Genomic DNA, 11,206 nt, shown 5'->3' with positions numbered 1-11,206 from the left:
GAGCCCTGGCAGAGCCCGGGCCCAGGCTGGAGGCCCATGCGCCGGGGAGCCGCCCAGTGCAGCCCCCAGCGCAGCCGCCCAGCGCAGCCCGCCCGACTCAGCTCCACCGAGCGGAAGAAACGGAGGCCCGAGCCCGTGTTCTTCAGAAAAAAATTTATTGTTGCAACTAAAATGCAAACGCATTGTTTATATGGCGAGTTGGGAAACTGTACAAGTGACAGTTCTGAGAGGTCACAGAAGAACCCGAGCCGCGCGCCCGGCATGCACCCCAATACACCACCTGCGAACACCTGGCTGCGTGTCAATTTTATTTTTGTAAAAACGGTTTATTCCACGGCCCCCGGAAAAGCTGAGGCCTGGTGAGTGAAGACCGGCTTAAGGCATCTAGCAGAGCAGCTCGCTCCCCCCCTCCGCGGTGGGCGCCCCCGGCCACGCCGCCCCCCGCCCTGCGTGGTGTTGGGCGGAGCCCCCGCCAGGGCTCTGCGGGGAGGGCTGCGGGCTCCCGGCGCTCTGGACGGGCTTCTCCCCCGGCGAAGGCAAAACGTGAAATGCTGGCGAGCAGGCGCGGCCGCCGTGGGCTCCGGCAGGCAGGGTGAGCACCGTCGGTCCCCGCGGGCCGGGCGGAGATGGCAGTGGCGGGCAGGCGTCGAGCCCGGCCAGCTCCGGAGGCGAGGACGTGGAAGGGGCCGCCAGGCCCAGCGCGGCCCCGCCTGCTGCCGTCCCGAGTGTCCGCGTGGACAGGGCGGGCCACGCCCGTGGAATGTCTGAGTTGCGTTGGGATCCGGGCCGGGCCTCGCCGGGAGTCACCAGTGTCACGCCAGGACGAGGCCCAGATCTGTCCCAGGGAAAGATGGCTCGCGGGCGGAGGACGGCTGCTGAGCTGGGGCGCAGGGCGCGGCCCCCGAGGCGGCCGGGGCTCCGCAGCGCGCAGGAGCAGCTCCTCACGGCACGCACGCGGCTCGGGCCCTGCGGGAGACCGTGCGTGCGTTCCGGGCGAGGACAGTGCTCCACAGCGGGCTCCAGCGGGGAACGGAGGCCCGGCAGCCCCCTGACGCATGCGCCGCCCAGTCCCCGGGCAGGACCCACGTGATCACGGCGCCACGCCCCCCGGAGGCGCCACGCCCCCCGCGCCACCTGAGGGTTCGCGCCACGCCTCGGAACTCGCAGGAAACGCGCGAGCCGTGGGGCCTTTGGGGAAACAGTAAAATAAATACGGAGTAGACAGGTTCACCGCGCCTGCGTGGAGCCGCGGGCGTCGGGGGCCACCCACCGGGGGCGCGTCACCAGGAAGCCCTCGACGGCGCGCCCGCCATTCCCCGGCGCCCCTCCTCCGCCCTCCTCCGAGGCGAGGACTTGGTTCTGGGGGGTGCGCGGGGCGGAGGAGTGTCGGGAGCCACCACGGGGGGGGGGGGGGCGCAGCACCGGTCCAGGCTCCCTGCTCCCCGCCCCCACCGCGCAGGCTGGCGGGGCGGCGGGCACTGAGGTGGGGGGGTCACACTGCGCGCCCCCAGCCGAGCGGCTCCACCCTCCGGACCCAAGGCGCTTCGCCCCCCTCAAACCCGGCCCCTCCGGGAGAGCAGGGCGCCCGCCGCCCGCCCGCAGAGGGGAGCCGTCCGAGGCCGCCCGCTCCCCAGCACCGACTCCCCTCACTGCCGCGCTGGGGGAGGGGCCGGGAGGGAGGGGCGCATGCGCACGCGGGGCAGCAGCGCACAGGCCGGCCTGGCGGCTCCGCTCAACACGGTCACGTGCACCTGCTGGGGGGGGGGGGACCCTCCGAGCAGGCGCCCTCCTCTCCAAGGGAGCACACATTCATCAAGTTCGGGGTTCTTGCCCCAGGGAACCACATATCAATCGCGTATCTGGTTCCACCACCTCCCTTACGAGAAAGTTCTAAGTGCCTAGTCTTCAGAAATTAACAAAAAGCTGTTTATACATATATGTGTGTGTATGCATAGCTACATACATACATACATACATATATAAAGGTTAAAAACAACAATGTGTTGTAATTCTGCATTTTTTCCAAAAACAAATAAACTAAAACAAAAGGGAAAAAGTGTGTAAGACAGAAACACGGAGAAACAGACAGACGTATTTGGCATTTTCTCTACTTACTCCTGAATAGGTTAAGGCCCTGAGATTAGACTCTGATATCCGGGGGACCACAGGGCTCCTCGACCCCGTGCGGGGTGCTCAGTTCTCGGGTCGCCCTCCCGCGCGCGGCCTCTGCAGCCTGGGCTCTGCTGCTTCTGAGCCAAACCCCGGCCGGGCCGCGCGGAGCCCGGTGCGCGGCCCGCAGCCCCGGTCAGTGGAAGCAGGCCCGGTAGCACAGGTAGGCGCCCGCCGTGAGGACGGTGGCCATGCACACGTGGGCCAGGAAGGGCTTCCAGGGGGACGGGGTGCGGCCCGGCCGCGGCTCCCGCTCCTCGAGGGGTGGGGACGGCTCCGCCGGGGCGGGCGAGGCGGCCTGGGGGCCCCGGGGGCCCCCGCTTCCGCCGGCGATCCGCTTCCGAGCTCCAGTGTCTTGCGCGCTGCGGGAGGGAGGGCAGAGAAGGCTCAGTCGCCCGGGAACACGGACGACCACGCCGCGCTCGTGGGAGAATTCTGGAAAATCAGGGCAGGACGGCACCTCGGGCAGTCGGGACGCCACGGCGGGCGACGGGCGCTTGCGTGTCTGGCCTCTGCGAGGACCAGTACGGTCCAGGCACCGGTGGGCACGGGTGGGGGGGTGGGGGGGCTGGCTCGCAGGTGGCACACGCAGCTAGCTGTCTAGTGTCTCCTACTCCACTGCCTGTGGAATCTGCTCGCTGCCTGAGAACTGCCCCCCCTCCCCCCGAGAGGCGGCCATGGTCACCCGTGTCAGGACGGGACTCGCTGCTACTCAAGCGGCGCTGCCTCGCTCGTGCACAACCCGACAGCATGGTGTAGGCCGCAGACCGGGGCGGTCTTCATCTCAGGGCCTCCCATTCTCAGTGGGCCCTCAATGCCAGAAAGCAGACGCGGCTAAGGTGATCGGAGGCCATGAAACGTTCAGGTTTGCTGTGGGGCTGAGTATGCGGCCTGGAGGACTGCCGGGCACTGGTGGAGGGAGTGCCGGGGCGGGCACTGTGGCGGCGCCCATTCCAGTCGTCACCACAAGGTGGCGCCAGAAGCCCCGGGCAGGGCGCACGGGCGGCCCAGGGCCGGGGCTGGGGCGCGGAGCGGGGTTTCTGGGATGGAAGGCGAGTCCCCCCGCCTCACGCATTACCTGTCCAGGCTGTGGAGGAGGGCGCTGGCTTCTTCCTCGGTGGGCCCGTCCTGCTCCTCCTCTGTCTCACCCTTCACCCACTGCTGGGTAGAAAAGAACTCCTTGCATTTCCCATTGTGGGGCTCCAGGATGCGTTTTGGGGGCCGGGGCGGCGGGGGCACGTGCTCGGGCGGGGGGTCCAGGTCCTCGTGGGAGAGCTCCTTCCACTGATCCTGGGAAGACACCAAGGGCAAGGCCGTGAGTGGGTGGGACTGACCGGCTTGGACGCAGGGTCCAGTGGCTGGGCACTTGCCGAGCTAGCGCAACTGGGGGTCCACCCCTGCGCCACCCAGAGCACGGGCGCGGCGGGCTGCGCGGGCGGCGCCCACCTGCACGGAGGCGTCGCCCATGATGAACTTGGCGCCTTCGATCACGGCCAGGTAGGAGAAGCGCAGCTGGTCGGCCGTCTGGATGAGGCCCATGCGGAACTTCCGCATCTCCAGCAGCACCTGCTTGATGTCCACGGAGGACGGCTCCTTCCGTTTGTCCATCTGGAAGCAGAGAGCAGCGAGCTCAGCCAGCGCAGCTCTCCGCGGACACCTGCCGCCCGGGAGACCCCGCGCGGCGGGCACGCAGGGAGCCCGGACACCAGGGCGGAAGCGGGGCACCCCCGCCCCCTCTCACCAGCAGGAGGCACGTGTCGGCCAGGCAGAAGGTCCCCGAGCGGCCGATGCCCGCGCTGCAGTGCACCACCACCGGGCCGTGCTCGGGGCTCAGGGACCCCGACTCCCGGACTTTGAAAAGGAAGTTGAGGAACGAGGCGGGCGACTCGGGGACTCCAAAGTCAGGCCACGTGGTGTAGTGGAAGTGCAGGATCTCTCGAGTCTCTCGAGTCTGAAAGAGAAAACACGAATGAGGGACAAGAACCATCTGCACTGCTCACACGCGCACACACACACACCAGGCGTGCTATGCGTGTGGCCTCGAGGGTGATTGTGTGTTCACATTCCCCACGCCCAGGCAGACTGGCGCCAGGTGCCAAGCAGGTGCCAAGGTGGAGCTGCAGCTGCTTCCATCTAGACGGCTCGGGATGGCGGCGCCGCCCTGTCCTCACCCGCTGCCTCAAGGTCACGATGACCCTAGGGCCACCCGCAGTAATGCCCTGGGAGGAAGGAAGGGACTGCGCGGTGAGAACTCGGGCGGCGGCACAGGAGCGCCATCTCTACGGCTGGGGCCGTGCGGTGTGGCTCAGCACGCAGGAGGTGACATCGTGACAGCGGGGACACCGAGGGGCACTGCCGGCCTCCCGGGGCCCAGCACAGCCCTTGCCCTTTCCAGATGAGCCCAGTCAGGGTGGGGACCTCTGTCCTAAAGAGCCGGGGGACTGTGTCTAGCCTGCTCCCTCCTCCACCGGCCCGGAGCCCCGCAGCCCGCGTCCGGAGCAGCGCCCAGGGCCGGCGGGACAGAGCCCAGGGCCCGCCCGCTCCTCCCGGCCGCACAGCCGCCAACGGCGCTCGGCCCGGGCCTGCTTACCTCCTCCTCCTGTCTACCAAGTGCCTGCCGTTACGCGGGGCCCCGCGGGGCCCAGGCATCGCCTGTCCCCGGGAAGAATCGCTAACCCAGCCCACTGGACGCGCCCACTCCACGCAGACACCTCTACCAAAGAACCCACCCAGCCCGCTGGACACGCCCACTCCACGCAGACACCTCTACCAAAGAACCCACCCAGCCCGCTGGACACGCCCACTCCACGCAGACACCTCTACCAAAGAACCCACCCAGCCCACTGGACACGCCCACTCCACGCAGACACCTCTACCAAAGAACCCACCCAGCCCACTGGACGCGCCCACTCCACGCAGACACCTCTACCAAAGAACCCACCCAGCCCGCTGGACACGCCCACTCCACGCAGACACCTCTACCAAAGAACCCACCCAGCCCGCTGGACACGCCCACTCCACGCAGACACCTCTACCAAAGAACCCACCCAGCCCACTGGACGCGCCCACTCCACGCAGACACCCCTACCAAAGAACCCACCCAGCCCGCTGGACGCGCCCACTCCACGCAGACACCCCTACCAAAGAACCCACCCAGCCCGCTGGACACGCCCAGCTCCACGCAGACTCCTCTACCAAAGAACCCACCCAGCCCGCTGGACACGCCCAGCTCCACGCAGACTCCTCTACCAAAGAACCCACCCAGCCCGCTGGACACGCCCAGCTCCACGCAGACACCTCTACCAAAGAACCCACCCAGCCCACTGGGCACGCCCACTCCACGCAGACACCTCTACCAAAGAACACAGCCCGCTGGATGCGCCCGCTCCACGCAGACACCTCTACCAAAGAACACAGCCCGCTGGACGCGCCCGCTCCACGCAGACACCTCTACCAGGGACCCCAAAGGCAGCGTGGAGAAGCAGTTCCTCTCTTCTCACTACAAACGGACTCCACCAAACCAGGTAGACAGGGAGAAACACTGCGTCTATTTTCCCCAGGACAGGGAAGAAAAGTACTGGAAACAGCCTTGAAAGACTGGAAAAAAAGAAAGCAGGGCAAACTCCAGTCTTCCTTCAAGACCCGAGAAAGCATGGCTCACAAGGAAGGACTCTGCTCTGGCCGCAGGCGTCAGGCCTTTAACAACAGAGTTACTGGAGCAGTCAGCCCCCCCACCCCTGTGAGCTGGCCGGGTGTGGGGGTACACACCTTACGCCCAGCACTTGGGAGGATGAGGCAGTAGCACTGTGAGTTCAAGGCTAGTCTCAGCTGGGTATGTGGCTTAGTGGTAGAGCGCTCGCCTAGCATGCATGAAGCCCTGGGTTCGATTCCCCAGCACCATATAAACAAAAGTTCCTGACAAAAGTGCCAGAAGTGGCGCTGTGGCTCAAGTTAGAGAGTGCTGGTCTTGAGGGAAAAGAAGCCAGGGACAGTGCCCAGACCTGAGTCCAAGCCCCAGGACTGGCAGAAACAAAACAAAACAACTCAAAAACCTCTCTGAGCTTCTGCCTCTCTGGAGCTCTGCCAAGCTCCAGAGCTCTCGTGCCCTGCCCTGCCGCGCCGTGAATCCTGTTTCCCCCAATGCACGGTGGGCAGTTGGGCAGCTGGAAAGGCTCCTTCCACCGGGCACGGTGGCTCACGCCCGGAATCCTAGCTATTCAGGAGGCTGAGATTTGAGGATCACTGTTTGAAGCCAGCCTGGCAGGAAACTTATCTTCAATAAACTACTCAGAAAAAGCTGGACATGGCGCTGTGGCTCACTTGGTAGAGCACTAGCCTTGAGCAAAAGGAGTTGAGGGACAGAGCCCAGGCCCAGAGTTCAGCCCAGGCCCTTCCTGCCAGGCCTCTGTGGGCCCTGCTAGGGCCTGTGCTGTGCTTTAGATGCGAGCCAACCAGGAAGCCATGAAGAGGGCTTCGCGGACTCTGGGCCCTCGGACGTGCACTCTTCCGTAACACCCTGGGTGGGGCAGCCCCCCTGCCCGCTGCCCCCCCCCCGCCCCCGCCGTACTCACCGCCAGGTTTTCCAACTCTAACTGGCGGACTGTGTAATACGACTTGACGTCCTCAGAGATCAACGTCAATTTCAAATTGGTGTCATCAAAGATCATCTCTTTTTCCTCCCTCTGCGGCCAGTACTGGGCACACTTCAGCTAGAGCAGGAGAGAACACGGGTTACTGGGCAAGCGCTTTGCTGAGCCGGCAGCACGGCCGCGGCGAGCAGCACGGGCACTCGCTCCTGTCCTGACAGACCTTCCACCTGCAGCGGGGGGCTCTGCACCCGCCTGCCAGCGGCGCGGCACGGGGCTCACGGGGCCGCCTCCCTCACCCTGCCAAGCCCACCAAGCTTCCGCCCCGAGGAAGCCCACGGGCGGGGGAGAACGGCCAAACGGGCTGCAGGAGGCCTTCAGAGTGGCTGACGGCGCGAAGGACGCCAGGAGCTCAGAGATGGCGGGGGGAGCAGGCTCATCCCCCATGCTGGCTTAGTTTAACTTCTGAAATCCAGTCTCTGGTGGATCTTTTTTTTTTTGGGCGGGGTGTCAGTTGTGGGGCTTGAACTCTGGAACTCTGGGCCTGGGCTCCGTCCTTGAGCTCTTGAGCTCAAGGCCAGCACTCTACCACTTAAGCCACAGCGCCACTTCCGGTTTTCTGGTGGTTTATTGGAGATAAGAATCTCACAGAGTTTCCTGCCTGGGCTGGCTTTGAACTTTGATCCTCAGATCTCAGCCTCCTGAGTAGCTGGGATTACAGGTGTGAGCCACTGGCACCCAGCATTCTGGTGGATTTTTCAGGTTAAAAAAATACTTGATTATCTTACTTCAATGGTGATTATTAAGGTTTACTTTGAAACTAACAAACCCAAGGTTTAGTTCAGCTGAAGTTTAACCAGAGACGGTGTGGTCTCCAATTTGGTGGCGTGCTTTCCTCTGCTCGTGGATGGCTGCCCAGGCAAAGGTGACGGCGGCAGAGGGACTGGGGAGACTTCAAGGTTTGAGGTTCTTCCCAAGCTGGGCACTAGTGGCTCCTACCTACAATCCTAGCTACTCAGGAGGCTGAAGTCTGAGGCTTATGGTTCAAAGCCAGCCTGGACAGGAAAGTCTGTGAGACTCTGATCTCCAATAACCACCACCACAAAGTCAGAAGCAGAGCTGTGGATCAGGGGTAGAGCAGTAACCTTGAACACAAAAGCATCTAAGCCCTGAGTTCAAGCTCCAGGACTGGCACCAAAACCCAACAACAACAACAAAATACTTTCCCTAACTAGGGGCTGGGTCATAGCTCAAGTGGTAGAGCACCTGCCTAGCAAGCGTTAAGATCCTGTATTCAAATCCCAATGCCACCAAAAAAGGGCAGACGAGCTGTTACAGCCCGCCTTGGGGGGCACTTGCTTCTAGAAGGGTAGAGAAGCTTGACCACCCTGTGACCCGGGGACAAGCTAAGATTTCAGACCATGTCCGTCGCCAATTTAACTAGGCATCTCCAGGAACAAGCTTGGCTCTGTCACTGCCTGTAGGAATTTTTGTTTTAAACACACAAAATAAAAGAAAGAAGGGACAGAAGATCGCCACTTCCAGCCACCCCACCCCGGCTCTTCCTGGAAAGCAGCCTAGCGCCGGATCTCACCGGGGCCTGGTTGGGTTGGCAAAGCCAACGTGCCTGGTCCCCAGCAGGGGAAGAGGCTAGCACGTCCTTGCAGCTTTCCAAACATCCGGGGATCTGAAGAAGAGCTGGTGGGAGTCGCCCCGCAGCTCTGTGACAGAGAACTGCGCTTCCCCCAAACAATGACCAACTCAGAGAGCTACGAGAAGAGTCCAAGAGAGAAGCGGGGGCCGGGCCCCCATCTATGTCTGTGAAGAAACCAGGGTGGCGCTCTAGGTCCAGGCTAAGCTCCCAGCTCACTCCCCGTCCGGACAGCAGTGCCAGCCTTACACACGCACTCTAGCCAACACGTCCAAAGTCAATTTCCAACGCAGGCCCGTGAGGAGCTGGTCATTTGGCTGACCCTGTCTGCGGAGCTGGCTTCTGGGAAGTGCGAGGCCTGGCAGGGCAAGGGGTTCCCGTGCGTCCTGCCCGGTGCGCGGGGTGGGGGCTGCAGGCCGGCTTTCCCACAGGCTGTGGGAGACACTGCAGACCCAGAGTTGAAAACCTCGGCTCCACAGCACACACTGCCCTGCACCCACTCACACAGCAGAGGAACCCGCGCCCCGACGGTGCGAGGCAGACAGGGACGCTGCCACCCCTCACCATAAATGACAAGAGCCACGCGGCCGCGGCTCCCTGGCACGAGGCGAGGCTACCACAGCGAGCCCGCGGGCTCCTGGAGGGCAGCCTTGGGGGGCAACCAGAGGACTCCGCAGGGCAGCAATGCCCGAGTCCATGGCCCGGGGCGGGGCAAGGAGCACGGGCCGGACAGACAGCAGGCCTCGGGGGGCCGGGCCGGGAGCAATGGCCAAGGGCGATTTTTCTCTCCCCTGTTCACATAATCTGCTTGTTTATAAAACATGGGCCTATATTCTGCGTCCTTCCGTGCTTAAAACCGAAGCTGTCGCGTACGGGGACGGTAAAGCAATGAAGAGGACGACCGCCAGCACTTACCGAGCCCTTCTCCATCACGCGGTTCAGCATGACCACGCCCCTGCTCCTCTGCTCCCACACCATCTCCCAGAAGTGCCCGCACGTGTTCGGCAGAGGGCCCTGCAAACACACAGACACCGTGAGCGGGGAGACAAGGCTGGTGAGCGGGTGCCAGCACCCCCAGTGCTCACCGACTCGGCACAGGACCCCCCTTTCTGCCCAGCGGTCGGTCCCTGTGGTCCAGCCGGACCTGACACGCAGCAAAGGTTCTGTCCACCAAGCGCGGAAGCAGCGGCCCCGGGCCGGTGCCGCCACTGAGGGCTCCACCGGCACTGTGCCGAGGACCGCGCAATGGGGACTGAACCACCAAGTGTGGGTGACGGCAGCCACGTCGCCGGTGTGAAAACCAGCTGCCTCTATCTCGAGAAGGGCGGGCACGGGACCCGGGGCTGCGGCCAGCCCATTCTCACAGGCAGCGAAGAGCTGGATCGCAACCTTCGCCCTGCACAAGGGGCTAAGAGACGTGCACGCAGGCTGCCCTGGGGCCTGGTGCCCGGGCTCGGGGTGCTTCAGGAGTGCACCCACCTAGGGGTGGGCACAGACAGTGACTGGATCCAGAAGCCAGAGCCTGGCTGACCTCGGCTGTCAGCACCACCTGGGAGGAGCGGGGCTGTCACCGTGCACCTAGTTCAAGACCCCCCCCACCCCACCCCTACGCAGCCTCAGCAGCCTCCTGCTCGCCTCTGAGCCCCTGTCCGGCTGAGCACTGAGCCCGGCAGTGCACTCCAGCCCGAGCGGCCAGGAGCTGCCCACTGGGCCTCTGCCCGTCCCGGAAGGAGCACCCCACTGGCCGCCCCCACCACTGCGGCTCTCCGCACACCACCCTCCTTAGAAGGGTCTGAGGGACGGGCGAGCCGAAAGGACCCAGTTCCAGCTCAGTAGCCCCCATCTTAGGAAATGGACACAGTGCCACAGATTCTAAGTAATGAGGGTGGGGAGGGGGTTGAGGGGGGAACGGGGGGAGGGGAGGGGGGGCGAGGAGGAGAGTGGGAGCTCCCATGGGATTTCGCCATGCTGTTTGACTTTGGCATTACAAACCAAAGTCACTTCCCTCGCCCTTCCCAGAGAGGCGGAGGGCCACGGGCGCCCTGGGAGACGTCCCCGTGTGTTCGCGTACTCCAGCGAGCACACGATGAGCCGTGGCGAGGACTGTGGCTGGCTTTCTTCCGGAGATGCCCAGCCAGCCTCTGCTGGACGCCCAGCGGCCACGGGAGTGCCCAAGGCCGGGGCAAGCCTGGAATCCCCGCAGGTTCGGGCCTCCTCTGGCCCAGCTCTGCAGCCCTAGCACCAGAACACGGGCCACGTTGTCCTGGTTTTCTTCCACTTCCTTTCCCAGTGACCCATTTCACATGTCCCGGAAACAGTGGCAGTGCCACCAAACTGAGTGTCTTGAGGAAGACTTCCCTCCTTTCTGTGGTACTCTCTGGCTCAAGAAAAACCACACTCTAAAGGTGTAGACACCGGCGTCCGGAAACCCAGGCTGCCCCAGAAGAAACGCCTGGGGCCGCTGGCGTACCTGGGTGAGAATGTAGCTCCGCTGGGCTTCCTCCATGGTGATCAGGCTGGCATTGATGTAGTCGTTATCTTCCTGGTGAAGCTTAATCCGACTGTGGTCAACTGCAAGGCAAAGCAGCCTCGGGTGAGCGCTGGGGTCCGTCCGCACGCAGCCCGGCCATCACTCGAGCTGCCTGAAGCGAGCTTCCGAATGGCGTAAAGTTCAAGTATAATGAACTTCAACAACTAAATCTTTCATAGATCATGATCAAAAGAATGTAAGGGGAGCCAAGCACAGTGGCGTATGCTTGAAGTCCCAGCACCTGGGAAGACGGGGCTGAGGCTTCAGAAT

General features: G+C 63.6%; 1 protein-coding gene across 1 annotated transcript in view; it reads right to left on the bottom strand.

Annotated features, from left to right (window-relative positions):
- Positions 1 to 1,463: 1,463 nt before the first annotated feature.
- The window catches only part of Ptpn1 (protein tyrosine phosphatase non-receptor type 1), a 44,427-nt gene continuing 34,684 nt past the window's right edge, over positions 1,464 to 11,206 (bottom strand). Inside the window, exons 3-9 of the mRNA XM_048349617.1 lie at positions 10,877 to 10,977; positions 9,322 to 9,420; positions 6,741 to 6,878; positions 3,911 to 4,120; positions 3,616 to 3,777; positions 3,248 to 3,459; positions 1,464 to 2,531 (exon numbers count right to left, since the gene is read on the bottom strand). Of these exons, the coding sequence (XP_048205574.1) occupies positions 2,306 to 2,531; positions 3,248 to 3,459; positions 3,616 to 3,777; positions 3,911 to 4,120; positions 6,741 to 6,878; positions 9,322 to 9,420; positions 10,877 to 10,977 (1,148 nt within the window). The 3' untranslated portion in view covers positions 1,464 to 2,305. The remainder of the gene's footprint in view (positions 2,532 to 3,247; positions 3,460 to 3,615; positions 3,778 to 3,910; positions 4,121 to 6,740; positions 6,879 to 9,321; positions 9,421 to 10,876; positions 10,978 to 11,206) is intronic.

Source organism: Perognathus longimembris, chromosome 6, assembly GCF_023159225.1.
Source record: "Perognathus longimembris pacificus isolate PPM17 chromosome 6, ASM2315922v1, whole genome shotgun sequence".
In the NCBI taxonomy this organism is placed as follows: domain Eukaryota; kingdom Metazoa; phylum Chordata; class Mammalia; order Rodentia; family Heteromyidae; genus Perognathus; species Perognathus longimembris.
The sequence above is the reverse complement of the archived record's forward strand: the minus strand, read 5'-3'. Positions and strand labels throughout refer to the sequence as shown.